The sequence below is a fragment of the Orbicella franksi genome, chromosome 11 (genome assembly GCF_964199315.1).
Source record: "Orbicella franksi chromosome 11, jaOrbFran1.1, whole genome shotgun sequence".
Lineage (NCBI taxonomy): Eukaryota > Metazoa > Cnidaria > Anthozoa > Scleractinia > Merulinidae > Orbicella > Orbicella franksi.
The window spans coordinates 8,655,427-8,675,546 of NC_138155.1; the positions used below are offsets into that span (position 1 = coordinate 8,655,427).

The 20,120-nt window shown below is 38.1% G+C and overlaps 1 protein-coding gene across 1 annotated transcript in view; it reads left to right on the top strand.

Annotated features, from left to right (window-relative positions):
- LOC145502054 (proprotein convertase subtilisin/kexin type 4-like) overlaps positions 1-18,780 on the top strand; it is a 297,387-nt gene extending 278,607 nt beyond the window's left edge. The window contains exons 4-13 of the mRNA XM_081481351.1: positions 8,300-8,425; positions 10,081-10,336; positions 11,645-11,749; positions 13,529-13,713; positions 14,472-14,687; positions 15,169-15,269; positions 15,773-16,006; positions 16,163-16,455; positions 16,822-16,992; positions 18,011-18,780. Coding sequence (XP_081337477.1) covers positions 8,300-8,425; positions 10,081-10,336; positions 11,645-11,749; positions 13,529-13,713; positions 14,472-14,687; positions 15,169-15,269; positions 15,773-16,006; positions 16,163-16,455; positions 16,822-16,992; positions 18,011-18,366 — 2,043 coding nt within the window. The 3' untranslated portion in view covers positions 18,367-18,780. The remainder of the gene's footprint in view (positions 1-8,299; positions 8,426-10,080; positions 10,337-11,644; positions 11,750-13,528; positions 13,714-14,471; positions 14,688-15,168; positions 15,270-15,772; positions 16,007-16,162; positions 16,456-16,821; positions 16,993-18,010) is intronic.
- The last annotated feature ends 1,340 nt before the right edge of the window (positions 18,781-20,120 follow it).

Here is a 20,120-nt window from a genome sequence, read left to right on the forward strand (position 1 = left end):
TTAAAAACGAGTAAATTACTCCCAATCTTTCCCTAAATAGAGGTGTTGCTTGTTCGTGCCGGCAGTTTCTAAACTTTGAAAATATAGTCATGCCATCCACGCTCCTATATAATACGTTTTCAATTATTTAACTTATTAAAGGGAGATAACTAATGAGTGTTTTGTGTAATTTTATTTGCGTATGATATTGTCATTTTATTTAATGCCTACGTAAATATTTGAAGTTTTCCTGATTCTATTCGTTGCAGCAAAAATCGCTTTTGAATGCTTCGAGTTATTTATCTATTTTATACAATGCATGACCCTTTTGGTTTTAACCCACTTCTTAAACGATTAAACTATTAACAATTTTTTTCCCCTTATATTTCAATCCTTCACAATTATTAAACTGTTTCCTTTTTTGCCTGATAAAAAGGAATCTTAAGCCATTGATTCTATCTTATGGTAGACTTGTAATATCAAAAAAATGTTACTGTGCAATATGCGAGGAGAATTACTATGTTCTACCTAGCGTAAAATAGATTATTTTTCTCAATTTCATCCAGACACTGATCTCCAGTCATTTCGCCTGTTGCAAAAGCTATTTCTTTTGTTGAGCTGGTGCTAAACAAGGCGTGCATGACAAGGCCGATCCGAGACAACCAGGTCCGGTTGCGTATTTTGCTGTTAAACGCCAAGTTGGTGAGTAACGTTTGTATTTGAATTGCAAATAAAAATCTCTTGTGGTTACCCCTTCCCATAAAAAAAAAAAAAAAAAAAAAAAAAAAAGACTTCCTGTTTAGATCGAAACCACCTGTCGTGCCCAGCCAATCATTTGAGTTGTTTACTCTGAATATAAATTATAATATTGATCAGGTGCCCTGCAGGCGTGGGTGGAGGTTTTGTGTGGATGGATACCACCCCAATAAATCTTTCCCACGTGATATTGAGCTAAGGATAATTATAGTTTCTGATGTTCAAACTTTCAGCTGCTGTCCATTTATGCGTCACGAAAAGTTTTGTAGCACAATTTATTTGACATTGACATAGCAACCATGTTTTGACATGCCAAGTTTTGATGCTTTATCAAAACTTGTCCCCTATTGTTTTCTTGAGCAGCATTGCAGAGTCAGTACCTTTATGCATTTCATTTCCTTTTTGGATTAATAGGTCAGGCTCGATATATCGATATTCTAAAATGGCTCTGAGGCTTTCAGGACAAACCTGTAAAAGTGGTAATGTTTTCTTTTTATCCAAGTCTCTTTTAGTAATTGAGGGATAGAAAAATAAAATAAAATAAAATAAATAAAATAAAACAAATGCGACTTTTGTCCTGAAGGCCTCGGAGCCATGTTTGAATATTGATATATCGGACATGGCCTAATTTACTTCAATTTATAATATTCGTAGCCGCTTTCACAGTTTACATTGAAAGAGACCTACAAGTTAAGTGTCTCGCAGCCTTTGTTTATTATTATTAACACGAAATTATTGACAATTTCTTTGATCACTGTCATAGAAGTTTAATTAATTGGTAATTCATTATTCCTTTTCCAGTAAACTTCAAACAACTCTTCATCACTTCTTAATCACAGCGATCTAAAGTAATACAAACGCTACTTTCAGTTATTTTATTTCCCTCAATGCTTTTGTACCAACGGATCACGTCAATGAAAGAAAGCTTAACTATTTTAGAACAAATTAGTTTAGAACGCTTGGTAAAATTACTGAGTCCCGAAGGTTGCCCATTCAGTGGAAGGGGTTTGACTTGTTTTCATTGCCCACTGATAAGAGCTTGTGTTGTTTGATTTATGAATAGTAGTAATATAAGAACCCATTTTTCTTGAGGGGTCAAAATGGAAATCCTAGCCTGATAGATTTATAAAAATTAGGTTCTCATATGCGGGTATTACAGTATCAGCAAATAATTTAAGGGAATATGAAACACGCCATATTGTAATTCAACAGGCACCGATTGGAAAAAAATAAATACAATAAACTACATTAAATAACTTAATGTAATTATTCACAACAAACTACGCTAATATAACATAAAATGATTGCTTTCAATTTGTGGTACGTTTCGAAAAACATTCTCATCGGACGAACAAGCGAGGCGAAGCAATTTCATGTTGCTTTGGTCTGGTCAAAAATCAAGTTATGTTTACTTAATTCTCTATTCCAGTTTTCTTCATTAAGGTACGATAACTTTACTTGTCCACGGCATTTTCATCAGCCCATTTATGATACTCACCTAACTATCTCTCTCCCTAACTAAAATCATAGAATAAAAATTCCAAACGAAATAACAACTGCTTTTCATGGCGGCCGTGTACAAAAATGTAAATGACTTAAACTGTGACGACTTAGTTTAGTCTTAGTTCTATACGTAAGTTGTATCAATAACTGAACTCTACTACGCAAAAAAAAAAAGTCTCGTTCGATAATCAGAGCGAGGTTGTGGAAGAGCTATATTTTTTTAGTATTCCTTAAGCGATAGGCACTCCTATAGTCGCGAAGAACATAGCGGATCAAATGACATCATTTGATGTCATTTGACGTCTTTACCAACAAAAATTGTGTGATATTATGGAGCAAGCTGTGCCTTAACAGAACGAAAACTCAGAGAAGAGGTTTCACCCTTTTGTACCAAGGTGGGGTTATGAGTTTACTTGTACGTCCGAGAGCTAATTTGCGAAGCACCAGCACTTTCTCGCCAAGACCTTTACTACTTGCCTCGCTTCCCGCATCCTCCAACAGTACAGAAATGGGTTAAGGGATGAGTTTAAGAAGACCAGACATAATGTGGCATGCCAGGCAGGATCAGATTTTAAATCCACTCCAGTGAGAAGATATTTTACTGTTAATATACCATATGGAAGATAACAAACGAATAATGTCGATTGGACCCACAATGCATTGGACACTGTCTTCCTGTAGCGTGAAACATTTATTGCAATACCTTTCCCGGCCAATTTATTCTGTGTACAGTTGCACGGTGGATGCGAAGCTTGAGATAAATTTTCATGTAGCAGATTGTGGAGGTAACCACACACAGTAAAGCTATAATACAGCTTAAGGAAATGGTGCCACGTAGCGTATAGAAGTATGATGGCAACCCAATAGAAAAAGCAAAAAGCCAAGAAAAAACAATAAAAACGTGTACCCGCGTCAAAGTCACCACCCTTCTGTATTTTATCCCCATAAACAGAGCCAGCAGTCTGTCCACACTTATTGCGGTTGTTGTAAGCAATGACACATTACAAAACGCAAATCCTGTTACGCGCAGCGGAAAGCCGGAAAAGGTAAGCGTGTAGAAACAGCCTTCGGAGTCTGCTGGCCACGGAGGCATCAACGTGGAATAAATGTAGAGAGGTTGTGTAAGGAGGCCAACACAAAGGTCTGTGCTCGCGAGAGATTGAAATAGACGTTTTGATGGCGAATGAAGGGATGACACCTTTTCGAGAGCATTAATGATCACAAAATTTCCCAGAAATGCAGTTATGCATGTGACAATATTAAATGCTGAAAAATATATCTTTTGATGAAATTCATTTATTCCGTGTCCGCAGAAAAACTCTTGAATTGTGGTGTTGTTTCCGTCGTCGGCTATACTGGCCATTGTCGTTTGAAGAACTTTCGCGTCAGGATCTAACAGAAAGAGAAAGTTTGAGTACTGATGGCCTCATTATGGGGGCTACAGTATTTGTGACCGGTTGACAAAAACCCTTTCTTGTAGTTTTTTTTTTTTTTTTTTTCCCGTTTATTTGCTTAACAGCACTCTTCATCTGAATAATGTCAAGAATACAAAGCACGCAGAACGCGTGCTTAAAACGCTTTTCATATGATTTGTCACTAAGCAATTGAAACATTTAAGTTTTAGAAATACATTCGCCAAGTTTACATGCATATACAGCACAAGAGACAATAATTTACTTAAATTCTATTTCCAATTCACCGCATACCTAAGTGATGGTTTATAAATTAAGTTCCCTCATCCACTGGAAGCAGCTCAAAGCAAAATAAAGCCGTGTTTTTTCGAAGAAAAGGAAAAGAGCTTTGATAAAATTCTCACAATTGCTTCTTATCACATCTACGCCTTAGCAACCGAAAGTTTTGAAATGTACCTTGACCCTGTCGCCGTGTAGTCTGAAAATTTTGCAAATTATTAGCTCCATTTCCGTTAACAGATAAGAATCAAGCACATATATTGAGCAGGATATCTATTTCGATTACTTAAAATATCGTCACTAATGTCAAGTTCCTAAATAGCTCCTCAAAACTCCGAATAGAGAGCGTATACACTTTTGCAAACAGGAAATCAAACTCCTAACACCTGTTGTATTTGATTAGCTTAGGTTGAGAGCTTTGATATTATAGTGGACCTGCTCAGTTCACGTTATATTTAGATAAATAACCGCGCTGATTATTCCATTTCCACTTCCAACAAACAGTCCTTCAATGCTGCCTTTTCTTCATTAATCATAAAAATTACAATTTCCTCGATTATGATTGGTTTAAAAAACTCCTATTTTCCACTAATTCACTTGCCAAGTTGTTATCGGACAGTTTGTTATTGTACAGTTTGTCATTGGACAGTTTGTTATCGGACAGTTTAGTGAGCCGATCACATTCAAAGTTGTAGTTACGTGGGTGCGCGCGCTTTTTTAGCGCCTAATTGCCGGTAGTAGGCCCGGTGTTTACATCTCCTTTGTAGGTATTTTAATGCAAATTTTCCCTTTCTTTCATAACTTGGCTATTCTTCTTTTCTCGGAAATTGTAATTTTTATGATTAATTGGTAATAAGACTTCGTGTCGTCCAATGTGGTCTGTAATCATACTCATGATAAACTGATTTTGTCATCACTAGCTCTTGTGATACCAGACCGAATTGGACTCCACTCGGTCCTATTACCAATACAAATCGTGTTGTAAACGAAGGCCTCTCCTTAAAAAAAATAAGCCCTGTTGCTTACGTCAAGCTGTCAAATTCGAGGAAATTGGTACAGCAACAATTGGTGAGACTAATGTTGTACTTAACGAAAAGGACAGTTTCAACTGGATAGCCTTATGAACCTTTTTCCAGTTTGTTATAAGTCTATAATTATTTGAAACCTTATTAAAACAAAATTCCAAAAAACAAAATGAAAAACATTATTTTAAATTGAACACGTTGTCAGTTGAGCATGAACTTCAGGTTCTCCACTTACTATACAACTAAAGCGTACATCTCTTGCTCATCTCAATATCCTTTAAGGTATCATGGTAGGTGGATTGACAGTGTTTGGAAATCGCACTCTTACGCTAGCGCTTTGAAAGAAAACCCCATCAACCTGTACATTTTCTGAAAGCTTAATAGTTGTAGAATACGACAATATCTTTAAAATTTTCTAAAAATTGATTGTCGCAGTGATATTAAAAGAAACACCCAGAAACACTGCTTCTCTTAAACTAGTTCGCTTCCGCGCGTGAATTATCGGAGTGGCACGATTAACATCGAAAATGTTTTCTCACACATCACCCTCAAAAAGGGAATCTGCGATCCAGATGTTTTTTTTTTTTTTTTTTTTTTTTCTACACCGTCTTAAAGTTTGATATTTTCAATGGGGACGTTTCCTTCTACTAAAGAGGCCATAACTTTGAAACGGAAGCAAAATTAAACAAAGCCCGACACCCTTTTTCGAAGGAGGTATCTTGGAACATACCTGCCGATTTTCAGCCAATTCCATCGAAAGAACTAAAAATGTTCATCCTTATATGCAGTTTTATTTTATGGAGAAAAAGAGAAAAATCTTTTATGAAATTGGTTTGAATAGGTGCTAAAAATCCCCCCCGCACGGACAGCTGTCGCCATGGGTCAGTTTACCACAACAATGGGTTATGACAACTTGAAATAAACAGATGACTACAATTCTGGCGCGAAACTCGTCGCAATGAAACGTGAGTGAAATCGTCCGAGAAGCGACAAACTACAAGTTAAACTGCCGGGATTTCTTTTACTTAAAAGATTTCGTCGGCGGCATTGGTATTATGTTGCTTAAGTTCAGGCTTTTCGTTCTCCAGACACTTTTTGAAACCATGCCTCGTAAAGCCAAAAAGAGGAAATCTCGAGGTCTACATTGTGTACATCTACATCTACGCTTGACTCTCTCGTTTTGGAAGTTTTGGAATCGCGTCCGTTCTCCAGCAATTTCGTGCGACTAGCACTTGCTGTATTTTGCCCTTTAGCTTTATTGGCGGGACTAGTGTCCTCGAGCTCCTTCAACCATTCTTCTTGGTTAGAGTGCGACCCACGGTCGCTCAGAGCCAAAGATCTTGTTCGAGGCTGAACCTGCGGGTCCAAAATGGGCAAGAACTTTTCCTGCGTTTTCGTCCTGACATGAAAAAAAAAAAAAAAATTGACAAGAACGAAAGCTAACTTGCGATGAAACAACCAGATCGAGAACAGCGCGCACAAATAAAACGTCACACCGCAATTCGCATTACATGTGACAACTGGTGGTGAATTTTAATTAGAGGTGTCCACGTGCCGTAAGAGGTCACTGAAATTCAAAAATAGTTTTTCTTTTTATCTTAAAAAGTAAGAAAGCTTTCTCTCCATTCTTTTTGCAAAATATTACCTACCTACCTACCTACCTACCAACCTACCCACCTACCCACCTACCCACCTACCCACCTACCCACCTACCCACCTACCCACCTACCCACCTACCCACCTACCCACCTACCCACCTACCCACCTAACCACCTACCCACCTACCCACCTACCCACCTACCCACCTACCCACCTACCTACCTACCCACCTACCCACCTACCCACCTACCCACCTACCTACCTACCTACCTACCTACATACATACATAGATTTTATTTTGTTTTCAAATTATTTTATTTTCATTTTTAACCTTATATTTGTTGAGTGAAACAATGGAATTCGGCTAATTAAGCTAAAGAGAATGCAGCTGTCAGTAATAAGATTTGGCACCGAAATATTATTGAAGAACACAAAATATATAATTTTAGTATACACCACACAAGTGAATAGTGCTTTTCGCACGCTCTGATTGGTTAACTTAGAGGTGATTAGCAAGTACTATTCACCTCCAAGCAGCCGGCGTGAGAGATTTTAAAATTTCCGACCGCTTGTTACACATAAAATAACGTTTTGGTCTGCTAATTATTTAGCTTGTGTGGTATATACTAAAACAATTATTGACCCTCAGTGTCGGTGAAAGTGATGGATATTTACCTCCACTTCGGTGAATAATTGTTAAATATAACTTAGAGAAGGAAAACCCAAAATACAGGGATTTTAATATTTGGTCACGCATCTGGCCAGTTCTACGCTTACCGTAATAGCTGTAGTGATTAGGTAAGAAGCCGTATTTTCCTTGTGATAACATCTTGAACAAGGATGACTTCATGAATGTTAATCTACAGCACCACAATTCTCCTTATGTATCTGTTACTGTTACATTTTGTACTATTTCTTGACAAGGCCAGTGCGCATTAGCTTCATTCTTCACCTCTCTGGCTCAATATATATGATAATTGTATGAATTTTATAAGATGTTATAGGTCAAAATTAAATTCAGGTTAAAATGAAATTCCTTTCTTTGTCTCATAACCCTAATTATTCATGGATCATGATTAATTAGGGTTAGAAGACAATGTAGGAAATTGAGAATCAAACTAGGTTAAAATCATTTTAACCTGAATTTCATTTTTACCTGCATTACTGTGTGACCTTATGCATTAAAAACCCAGTTCAGTGGCATCAAAACAGCCAGTGCTTACTGATCCATTTTCCAAGTTGAGTGGTTCATAGCCACTTTAAGTTCCTAACAAGAAAGTTCAGTAGTGCAACAACTAAATTTGTTCAGTCAATCACATGCAGGGTGAGTCTTCAACAAAAAGGTCTGGCTAATTTTAGCTGCTAGCAGTAATTAAAATATAGAGTTTTAAAAATAATTTTACACCCTGTATTCATTATAGCTGAATAAAATGCGAAGAAAATAGATGTATATGAAACAGCTCTGAACTGTTCAGTGACTAATAACTTTGAACCCTGAGTGCAGACAAAGCAACTGCACCCAGCAGCTTTGAAAAATAATTTGTTTTTGTCCTAGTGACTAAAAGTAGATATCAAAAGCAATACAAAAGGAGAGGACTATAGGACTACAGCTGCTGTAGGAGTATGCAATACTTTGTTTGGTCAACTGTTTTAATTTACCCAAGCTACATCTTGTATATAGACATCATTAAATGATTTATAAATCTCTCTTATTTATGTTGAATCGTTCCTTGAATCTCATTTTAGGAGAGACCTAAATATCCAACATACAACATCACTTCAGTTTGGCCGACGTACACAGGGAGAGGAATTCTGGTGGCAGTACTTGATGATGGAGTTAATGGGAATCATCCTGAACTATCATCTAATTATGTACTGATTTCGAATTGTTGAGTTTCCTTTCACTCTTTACATTAACACTGGGGGTGGTGAATGGCAAAATCTGAGGCTTATGGAAGACCCTTCTTTAACATCTACATGAGACTGAGACTTTCAACAAGTTTGTAAAATCTGGGCCTAATAATATGCTTTACAGAGAATAGCAAATGGGAGACTTGTTAGCTAATTGACTAATACAGTAATTATGCCAAACTTGGTCATTAAGTGGTAATTTGGTATTCATTAATCTAGATTCTTTTGAACCAGTTAGAATGACAGTCGTGAACAGTACAGGTGATTGTGAGTTCTAGCAATTGAAGAGCTGTGTGCATATCAATCTGCCTTATGTTGAATTTTAGGCCCTTTTTTTTCTTTTTCCTGGGTCTGATCTGAAATAGCAAAATCAACATTGTTTCAGGGAGAAGGGGGGAAGGGGGGAGGGGGAGGGAGAGAAATGTTTTCACCGAGGTGCTCAGAAATCAAATTTGACTGCCGAGTGTCCCATTACTTTTGTTGCCCATTATGGCTCTGATCTGCCTCTTTGGTATGGGTCGCACTTGGGAAAAGTTTTCATCTTTGTCGGCTAAAAAAACACAAAAATTTGAAACCGCAACCGGAAAGGAAAACTTTTAGACAGAAACGGAGGGTCGCACTAGTGGGAGATAATTGTCAGTACCAAATTTCAAATCTGTTTGCTTGGCGATGTCATCCCAAGCTTTGCGGCTTGACTGCTGTTGATGCGATCGAAATTCTCGGCCCACAGGTTGATTAGCTTTTTTTTTTTTGTTATCTGACCATCTTTCATAAGAGGGTTCATGATCAGGAGACGATTGGGAAGATGAAGACGACGACGCTTGTGAAGCACTTGCTTGCATAGACCTCTCCGGTAGAGTGTTTTCCTGCGCAATGCTCGCATGTGAAGTGCTCGGCTGCGTTCCTCTTCCAGTCGTGTCATGTTAGACGGGAACATACTGCGGGTATTCCATGCTATCGCCGTAAAAACCTTGAAGACCTTGAAGTTGTGCGGAATTATAATAATAGCCTCGTTCGTTCATGATGAAAGACCGCAAACTAGAACTGAACTTCCCGCGCGTATCGTTTTTCATGTTACGCTGACAAGCGTTGACAGTTACCACTGTGATTCCCATTGTTTGGCTCGACTTTTCGAAAATCTGCCTGCCCCACCCAAGCACTACGGCGTCCTTGATGTTTTGCCGGTTCGCAAAGTTTTTGCTAAAGCGAAAAACCTGCGGTCGCACTAGGCAAAGGCGCGCGATGGCAGATTTCCACCGCAAAGTAAACAAATTCTGGCAAAGATTTCCAAAGTGCCACCCATACCAATCTCAGCAACTGGGCTGCAAATTATATTTTAAACACTCACCTGTACTTTTTCCACTCATTTACACACTTTTTGAAAGAAAATCTGCCTGGGTCTAGATAGCTTTCTCTCAAGCAAAGACGGCTGTGTCGTATACCAATATGATTCATGTACATGTACATGAAATAATGATGCTTCTGTTTATAGTGTTCAAAGTCAAAATCAAATCCCTCATAATCTTAGCTGTCTTCTCGTAAGTTAAAGGAAAATAGGAAACAGAGCAGCGAATCTGAGAAAGATATTTGTTTTAAAAATATTTCTTCTCTTCTAGGTTGCATCTGCAAGTTATGATTATGTAGAAAATAATCCAGTACCAATTTCGAGTGGAGGAACACTGTCAGGGTATGTTTTTTGCCTTATTTTGGTTTGGTTTTTGTTTAAGATCTACCTTCAGAATAATTGGATCAAATTTCAGTACTGCTCAAGTAATATACAATTGGAGACAGGCCTGAGGGTAGGGGGAGGGGTGCTACTTCCCAAAACTTTGGGTGGGGGTGGGTTGCCCGCTTCCCGAAACCCTTACCCTATTTAAGACCAAAATCTGTGATTTTCCTCACCCTATTTATGACCCGACCCAAAATTTGGTACCCTATTTATGATGCAATCCTTAAATCAATACCCTGTTTCAGGCCTGCTTAATATAATTTAGTTTCCTAGTTCAGACCAGTGTTAAATTAATTAGAAGTTTACAGCAATTATTGCTGTAAACTTCTAATCTTAAAAGCATACTGTCTTAGAGTGCAAAAAACTACAGTACCCTATTTATGACCAAAATGGCAAAAATCAATACCCTATTTTATGATCAAAACACCTGAAAAACCATACCCTTTGAGGCCACACATATACCTACTGTATACAGGGCGTACCCCCCTTCCAGGGGGATGCTTATTTGAGAACAGATGCACTTTTTTGGCACCATCTCTTTTGAAGTGTTTATTTACCCAAACTGTGAACTGTAGCATGATTAAATCTTCTCAACATAGGGATTGAATTTACTCTTAAATGAACAAGACAAGTTTTTCCTAGCTCAACATCAAACTAACCTTGATACACATAAATATTGAAAGATGGGAGCTAGCATATTGCTAAGTGCACTTGCATGTATCAGTAGCAAGCTTTTATTAGTAGAATAGGGGTGTTGCTAAAAGAAATGACAGTTAGGACTTTGTGGAATCCAATTTGATCTGTAAGTCAAATGCATGATTAGCAAAGTTGGACAACCCTTCAGGGGCAGTTCAGAACAAATTGGATGACACCCAGTCCTGTTACTAAATTTGTTCTGGACAGAAATTGTGTACAATTTCACCAGAAGTAAGGCTGTGTTTTCTAGCCTGTGGATGAATGTTCATAAGTTCTGAAATATAGAACGCTACAAATTCATGGGTGCAAGTGCAAGTCACATAACATTGTTGGATTCATGGTTGTGATATATAATTACAGAGAGTTTTTCAATTGAGTGTCGCAAAACCAAAACCAAGTCAGTTACTTACCAATTAGACTACTCACCCAATCTTAAACCATTATTGATAGTAAAACCAAAGTCAAAACCAAAATATTTGCCTTACTACTTTCGACACTCAATTGTATACTGATCTATTCTAATTCATGAACGAATAACTGAAGAAAGTTAGCATTTTTCATTTCCTTCTCGCTTCCTGCCCTCTTAAGAGTCGCACTTCCTGCCCTTTTTCTTTCATACCACTCTGCCCCCTCTTTTCCTGAGCTCCTGCCCCAACCCCCTGTCCACACTAATAAATTGTGAATGATGTAAAAAAAAAAAAGAGAAAGAAAGAAAGAAATACATGTACATCAGAAATCATGATAATGATTCTAAGTTGTTGATGATCCTAGACATGGCAACATGTGTGCTGGGGTTATAGCCGGAGCAGTTAATAACAACTTGTGTGGTGTGGGATTGGCATACAATGCCAAAATTGTAGGTAAGTGAGCTGGTCAAGATGAATAGCTTACAAAAAGCTGAATAACTGCCCTTATCTTGATACCGGTACATTGATAAATGATGTAAGATTTAGAGCGTTTTTTCAAGTTTTTGGCCCCATGAAAGCCATCTTCAAAGGTAGTTCCCTTAGGAAACCAAGCATATAAATTTACACTCTGTTCAAAGCATATATAAGATCTATTTTAACTATTTATTAATATTAAACTAATTTAAGTTTATTTTACAAAAAAGCTATTTGGCAAGAACTCATTGCAGGTTATACACTGTAGTCTATTTAATTCTATTTTTAAAACTCTTTTTCCAATACATTAAATTACAATTCTGTTTAAAATAATAAAATAGATTAGAACTTAGGTTTAGTAAAACTAAAGTTTGGAGGATTCAATCAGCCTGTTCTGTCTGCTTTCTGAAAAAGATTACGCTAAAAGAATTTCTTTATTGGACGTAGAGGAAAATAGAATCGACATAGCGGAATTTACAGTCTATTTTTACAGTTTTGATGGACTTTTTTGTTCGCATGGTATCTAAAAAGACAGCTAGTATTCGAAATACATCTACTTGTAAATGCGTTCTTCTAAGGCAGAGAGGAGATAGAATTGTTTTAGTTTTATTGGAATTTGAATTTTTCAGTCTAGTATATCACTGGATTCTATTTGGTTCCTACATGAATCAAAAGAGAATTTACTACCGGGCGGATCTGTTTTAAAAGACATTTGAAGCAGTAGTTGTTTGTTCCAGTAGTAGTAGTAGTAGAACTCTTTATTAAGAAATCAGTCACAACATACGTGTGGCTTTACAATCAATAACAAACTAAGGTAAACTAGATAAAACCTATCATATGTATTACAAGAAAAATTTTAAGAAATAAATCTAAAAAGACATCTATTTACAAAAGCCAGTTTGAATCGTTCCGTTTTTACCTTAGGGAGTATGAAGTCATGGCCCCTTTCTCTAAGAGCTCTGTTACGTTTGGGTGGGAGCAAGTCATATAATACATGGCCAGTGTCACTTGTGATTCTTTTGAAAAGATCACTGTCCCTATTCTTTATAACATCAGATATCAAAATGATCTTATTTGTATAGCCAAAACGATAGGCTCGCCGAAAAAAGTGTCAATCCGATCTAAATATTTGCCTTGATAGGCGGAGCCCCACACTTCTAATCCATACAGAAATAATGACATTATTAAAGAGTCGAAGAGTTTACTAAGCTGATCTTTAGTGTATCCATAATATTTGCATACCCTAAGAATGTATAGTCGACTAGAAGCCCATGAAACTTAATAGCAGTTTAGGGTGGTCACAAAGTTTTGGAGTTGGCAACTTTATTGTTGAAGTAGGTAGTTGATTTTGCGTTTCCTTCCAAAGACTGAGACAGTCACATATACCGTAATAGATCAAAGTAACCGACCAAGATCATGAAGTAATTGACGATTTGTGCTGGAAGTGGGCTGATTTTGATGACCCTGAGCAGGGAACCAATTTTCGTGGACCATAAAGCTGCTGCAAAAAAGCCTTGAAAGTAGAAAGAAAATCTCGTTCTCTGTTAAATACTCTCCGTTAATTAACTAATTTGAACTAAATGGATGTTATTAGATATATGTATCAAGTGTACATTAAATAGAGATTAAATGAAAAGAGAGAGAGAGAGAGAGAGAGAGAGAGAGAGAGAGAGAGAGAGAGAATAGATGTAAGGCATGCCTTTAATGAAGAGGCTAAGAGCAAAAGTAATTGCAAACTTTCAATCTCCCATACCTCAGGAGTTCGACTTTTCGATGACGATATTGGTGTCAGGTCAACAGACGCTACAGAGTCAGCTGCCCTGCTTGACGAAATCGAAATGGTTGATATTTACTCAAACAGCTGGGGACCAGGGGATAGGGACTGGCAGGTTGCAGGTCCTGGAGTGCTGGCCAATCAAGCTTTAAAAAATGGGGCTAAAAAGGTGCATTTTGAGTATAAGTTTAACATACTTTTGTAATAAGAGTAATGTAACAATTATTGATATTAAAAAAAAAAAAAAATTAACACAAAGCCATTTAGCTGAGAGAAGCCACCGGCCTGCTGGCAAATAACACTGAACAGAGAATCATGGAGGATGATAGATTTTGCCTAGATGGAACAAAGAGGATTGGTGTCGATAGGTTTTATTTCTGTCAGAAAAAAAAAAAACAAAAACAAAAACAAAACCAAAAACAAAAGCAAAAAAGAAAAGAAGAAACCAAAAACAAAAGAACCTTTTCCATATAGGGAGGGGGCTAGGGAGGCGTCGTCATGGTTTCATGATTAGCGTGCTCGCCACCTGATCATGCGGTCGAGTTTGAGTTTTGGCCGACAACATTGTGTTCTGTTCCTTGGTAAGACACTTTACCCTCATAGTGCCTCTCCCTACCCAGGTGTATACATGTAAATGAGTACCGCTGAACTTAATGCTGGGGGTTAACCCTGCGATGGACTAGTATCCCATCCAGGGGGGAGTAGAAATACTCCTAGTCACTTATGCTACAGAAACCGGGATGAGCACCAACCTGATGGGCCACTTAGCTTGTATTCAGACTTAATCTTACTTTATTTGAAGCGCCATAAGCAAGAACGTTCTACCAGTCTCTCAGAAAATTAAGCAACAACAACAAAAGGAAAAGGAGACACAACCACTAACAACAAAGGAAACAAAACATTTTTTTTTTTTTTTTTTTTTTTCAGGGTAGAAGGGGCTTGGGTGCTATTTATTTCTTTGCAGCTGGAAATGGCGGCGTTTTTCAAGACAGTTGTGCCTATAACGGTTATGTTAATAGTATTTACACTATTGCAATCACCGGTTTAAACAAAGATGGTTCGAATCCAACCTATGCTGAAGACTGCCCTGGAATCATGGCCACAACTTACAGCAGAGACACATGGAAAGGATACGGAAAAGTTGTTTCACTCACAACTGTCAGCTTATGAAAGGTTTTAAAGTTCTCCCCTTATCCCAAAAGGCTTCTTTGCTTTTTTCCCTAGAAGAAAGGGCCAGTAACCTTCTCTTTGGGGGCTGTGAAAACTAGTAAACTTTTTAATTAAGAGTACACTCTGAGCACAGCACTCTCTTCATTCCACTGTATATAACGGTATTGGTTGTTTGGTCTGGATATTTGGCCCTTTTATGAAACCCAATAATGACTAACAAGGTCTGTTTTTACGAACTTAAACTGTAAGGTGTTAAGCTGTGTACAATGAGAGCTGCGAGGTCTAAGCTTGAAATTGAATTTAAAAACATTGAAGGGATATTTTAGTCTGGACCCCATGCAATTGTGGTGTCGTTGTAAAACCAGTTATCAGTTAATTAAAGGGGTTGTAAATAAAGAATAGCTGCGCTGGGTTAATCTCTTTCTCTCGTTTGCCTATTTTTCCGTTCATGCAGATAACCGCTGATAAACAGTCTGGATGTGTTGACAATTTTGGAGGAACGTCCGCAGCGGCAACGATGGCTTCAGGCCTCATTGCACTGACACTTGAAGCAAAGTAATTGACGATTTTATTTCTGAGTTTCAGTGTGAACATTGCTGTGTGGAGGGTGACATGATGGTAGAACGTAACTTTCTGCTTCCCGTCCCCTTTCCTGTCGACCACACTTGCCTCCCTCCCCTCGCAGTTAAATGGCCATTGTTGTGCCGTAGGAAAATAAATCAAATTTTGTGTCAGCCCTCGCTGTAAGCGACCCTAACATTCTGTACCTTTAAGAGTGATCAGTTCCAAACCGTCCTTAGTTTTAGCTCTGACAACATCATGCACTTGTAGAACGTGTTTGATACAACTGACTTAATAGCAGAAAAAAATTGAAGCACATTTCTTTCTGAATCGCAAACAAGGGAAGACTCCTCTAGAATATCATTTACCGTCACTGATGCTTACTACGTTTACTACTTTTTGGTAAGTTGATATTTTCTAGTGTGAAGTTATGTTAAAGCAGAATTATTAATCTATTTTGTGTGATGATCGTTAAACCACTAGTTTTTGTCTTACAGTCCCGACTTAACATGGCGAGACGTGCAACACGTGATAGCCAGAAGCGCGAGACCAGCGCCTGGGGGAGTCCCACTAGGGAATGGAGAATGGGTAAGGAACAAAGCTGGCTTAGCCTTCCGCGCGAGTTATGGCTTTGGACTTATGGATGCTGGCATGATGGTGCACTTGGCCAAACACTGGAGAACAGTTCCGCAGCAACGAAGATGCGAGTTTAAAGGTCAAGATGAAAACAGGTTTGACTCAGTCTGTGGTTTGTGTTAAAAGTTTGTTGACGTGATATGCAGATTTCTGGTGATATGTATATAAACAAAATTAAGTAGTTGTGACATAAAGCCTGTTACTATATGTATGAAATATTAATAACGATGCTTCTCTTCTTTCAATTACAGACCAATCCCTTCTGAGGTGTCGGTAACGTTCGCTAGCTGTGAGATAAAATTCCTGGAGCATGTTCAGGTCAAGGTAAATCTTGATTTCGCGCGCCGAGGAGATCTGGAGCTGGAGCTGGAGGCTCCTAGTGGTACAAAATCACCACTGACTAATCGGCGACATCTTGACAACTTCACTGGATTTAAAAATCTTACAAACTGGGTTATCGCTACCCTTTTTCATTGGGGAGAGAATCCCGAGGGACAATGGAAGGTGAAAATTGGAAATTTGGATAGGAGGTACCAAACTAAGGGTAAGTACAGATCGATGACCTTCATCTCGAAATATTCCTTTAGTGTTAAATTGTACAGTAACTGAATAGTGTAAACATGTTTTTGTTTTATTTTATTTTGTTTTGTTTTGTTTTGTTTTTTTGTTCTTAGTACACAGTGCTTTCTACTTGTAACGAAAGCATTTTGGACCACGCCTGATTGTCTTCCTTTTATGTTCCACCTCAGAAACCTCAAGTTACCTGATCATAAAAATGCGGGTTAAATCTTCATTCATGTACATTAGTCGTTTGGTTCATTAGTCAAACTGATTGCAGCCTTCTGAATCACATAGTGCCTTATGAAAGAGGACTTAAAACTAATGCTTGCGCTCTGTTTCTTTATTCTAGGTACACTTTATAGCTGGTCGTTAATTTTGTATGGAACGTCTGAGGATCCCCTTTTAAGGAACCGTTATGCCCCAAACAATTCCGGAAGCTTCACATTTCCAACATATGCAACAACATCATATCCTACAAAAGAACCTGCTACAATCTCGCCGCGACCAACTTCTAAACCTGGTAGGCGAAACTTGTCGGTTCGTCTTTTGTTTTTGTCGCCAAACACGAGTTAATTGGGGACACTATTTAAAAATTGATTTCATTTTTACGGAGAATGCTGTTAAAGACTGGATAAAAAAGTTCCATAGAAGACTATTCATTCTTATAATATAAAGTAAGCACCACAGACAGCTAACCGATATGGTACAGACCATCCACTAATTCGCACGCAGTGGACAATTAATGCACTTGTTAATTAGAAGCTCAGCGATGTTTGCTTTCCTTAATTACGAAAATTAGTTAAGCTACAACTATGGACTAATTCTGTTGGAAAATGCGCAAAAACGTGAAATCATAACTACAGTACCTACAGGATAAGAGTCAGCACCCCTATTCCCCCTTTCAATGGTTGAAAATTGTAAAATGCAAAGTTGTGTTAGATGAAAGTGTTATGCCAACATTGCACAGTGGTGGGAAGGGGCAAAATACGTATAGGATGACGTTTACTAACCCTTGTGACTAAGCTTGTAGCTTTTCGGGACATCTTGCTCTGTTTTGATAAATCAGAATAAGTTTCCTTAAATACCGTCAAAGTGACAGTGACTGGATAGTGTTCAGGAGTTTGTCCACTTGCTCAAAGGTTACAACCATTTTGTACGGCATCACAATCGGCACCACAGAAAAACACTGTTGATGTTTTTATACTCTTTTTGTGTGCTTGAAGGACAAAGCTTTTTGATCCTTGCGGTCCTTTTGAACATACGGTATCTTTATCAGTGAGATAAAATGCTATTAAGCAAACACGCGTACGGTAATTTTACATGTATTTGCATCGACGGCATACGTGCACGTGCTGAAAAATATCGGACTGAATTCTGACAGCAAGTTTCTTTAATTCCTCTTCGTTATAAACTTGCAAATGTGGAACAACTATACTCATTGCTTAATACTGCCCCCGTGACCTTTCAAGAGCAACAATTTCATGGACATGAGGTTCTTCAACATTTTTTAATGAAATTCCAATCTGTTTTTTCCATAGGTCTCCAGAAGGAAATCCTGATCCTCCTTATTACTGTTGGCGTTCTTGTCCTAGCAGCTGTGAGTTGTCTTTGTCTTTCTAGTCGTCTGTGTCCTGGGTGTGTTCCTGTGTGTTGTATGCTGTGTCTTGGTGTGTTATCTCGCCTACTGGACCGTGTGCTCTCGTCTCTCTCTGAGCTGTGCCGATGGTGCCATGCTGACCTGAAGACGATCCACAGCGGGATAAACCAGACGCAAACAGAACTGGAGGAAAAGGAAGAGAAAGAGAAATGCGACGACCTTGCTAAATACCCCAGACCTGTCCGCTCTGGCTCATCTGTATATTCGCGGGATACCAGTAAAGGGTATATGGTTTAGAGCGTTATTTAACGACGTTGGCTTGAAAATCTGCTAATGCATATTTTGTTTGTTTGTTTTTTTTTTTGTTTTCAAACTTTAACTGCCATCATGTAATGAGTAGGTCACCGATTTCATTCCAGGGCTATATCGTATGGAAAAATACCGATATTAAAAAAAAAAAACGCAAGAAACTCGTCATGATCTCTAAGGATTTTAGTTCTGTTGCGTCATCCAAATGTTGCGATCCTTTTTCAAAAAACTTAACCACTGAAGAAGCATTTAAAGCCGTGGCACAGAGAGAGCTTAAAACACGGTAGAACGAGTGTCAAAGATCGTTAAATCCGCGCAAAATGCGGTAACCAATAGCACTGTTGTTCAGTTTTATTGCCTAACGCGCATGCTCAATACATGAAGTGTGCGGGATTGTGCGTTATTTGCGTGCGCAGTAATCATGCGCACCAACAATCAGCGCGAACGTCCTTAATAAAAAGAGACAGGAACGTCACTAAAGCCCAGGAAAAAAAAATACCGCCATTGTATTTATTGAAAGTGAAGTATGATCATCGCAGTAAATTTTCCAATTTAAGCAACTGGAAAGAAGAAGCCTGAAAAAAATCAGGGCTTCAACGGGATTCGAACCCGTGACCTCCGCGATACCGGTGCGATGCTCTACCAACTGAGCTATGAAGCCACACATTGGGAGCGAGGTCAATTAATTGAGTTCATATCTTCCCGTGAGTGAAATGATGTGAAGTATATATGAAATAATTCATATTTGAACTGCGGTAGTAGATGAAAGTGAAGTATGATCATCGCAGTAAATTTTCCAATTTAAGCAACTGGAAAGAAGAAGCCTGAAAAAAATCAGGGCTTCAACGGGATTCGAACCCGTGACCTCCGCGATACCGGTGCGATGCTCTACCAACTGAGCTATGAAGCCACACATTGGGAGATGTGTGGCTTCATAGCTCAGTTGGTAGAGCATCGCACCGGTATCGCGGGGGTCACGGGTTCGAATCCCGTTGAAGCCCTGATTTTTTTCAGGCTTCTTCTTTCTAGTTGCTTAAATTGGAAAATTTACTGCGATGATCATACTTCACTTTCATCTACTACCGCAGTTCAAATATGAATTATTTCATATATACTTCACATTGTATTTATTAAAAACAGGAAACAGAAAACAGAATTTGTTGAATTAATGCTCGAGGGGATTTAAACGTTTTCAGATATATGAGCAGTTTGAGTTTGATTGTTTGAACAATTGACAAGTTTTGTTTTGTTAATTAATATATATTGTAGGAGCGTTAACAGAAAAAGAACCAGAACTTGGTAAATTAATCCCCAAAGGGGTTGAAACGTTTTCGGATATATATGTACATTTTCATTTTGATTGTTTGAATACTTGACATGTTTTGTGTTTAGAACTTGGTTTTAGAAGAAAATAGCATTAAACATGATATTGTAGGAGCGATAAGGCCTTAGTAATTTAGTAATATTGTTCCTACAAGTTTCATAGGTACGGAATGTGCATGTTGAGTAAGGCTTATAAGATTGGTATAAAGTTTGTAAACAGTCATTGATCGGTCGTAGTACGTTCCTATCCGACAATTGTTAGATTAGTAAATCATCTTTATGGCTTTCCTTGTATGATTTTCATTCCTATTATTGCTTTTATTTCTTTTTTTTTTTTTCTTTTTAGTCCGTGTGCCATTAAGTTGTAACGAATAAATTAATTAGTTATTGTAAGTTCACACAAGACGAACGAGCGGTCA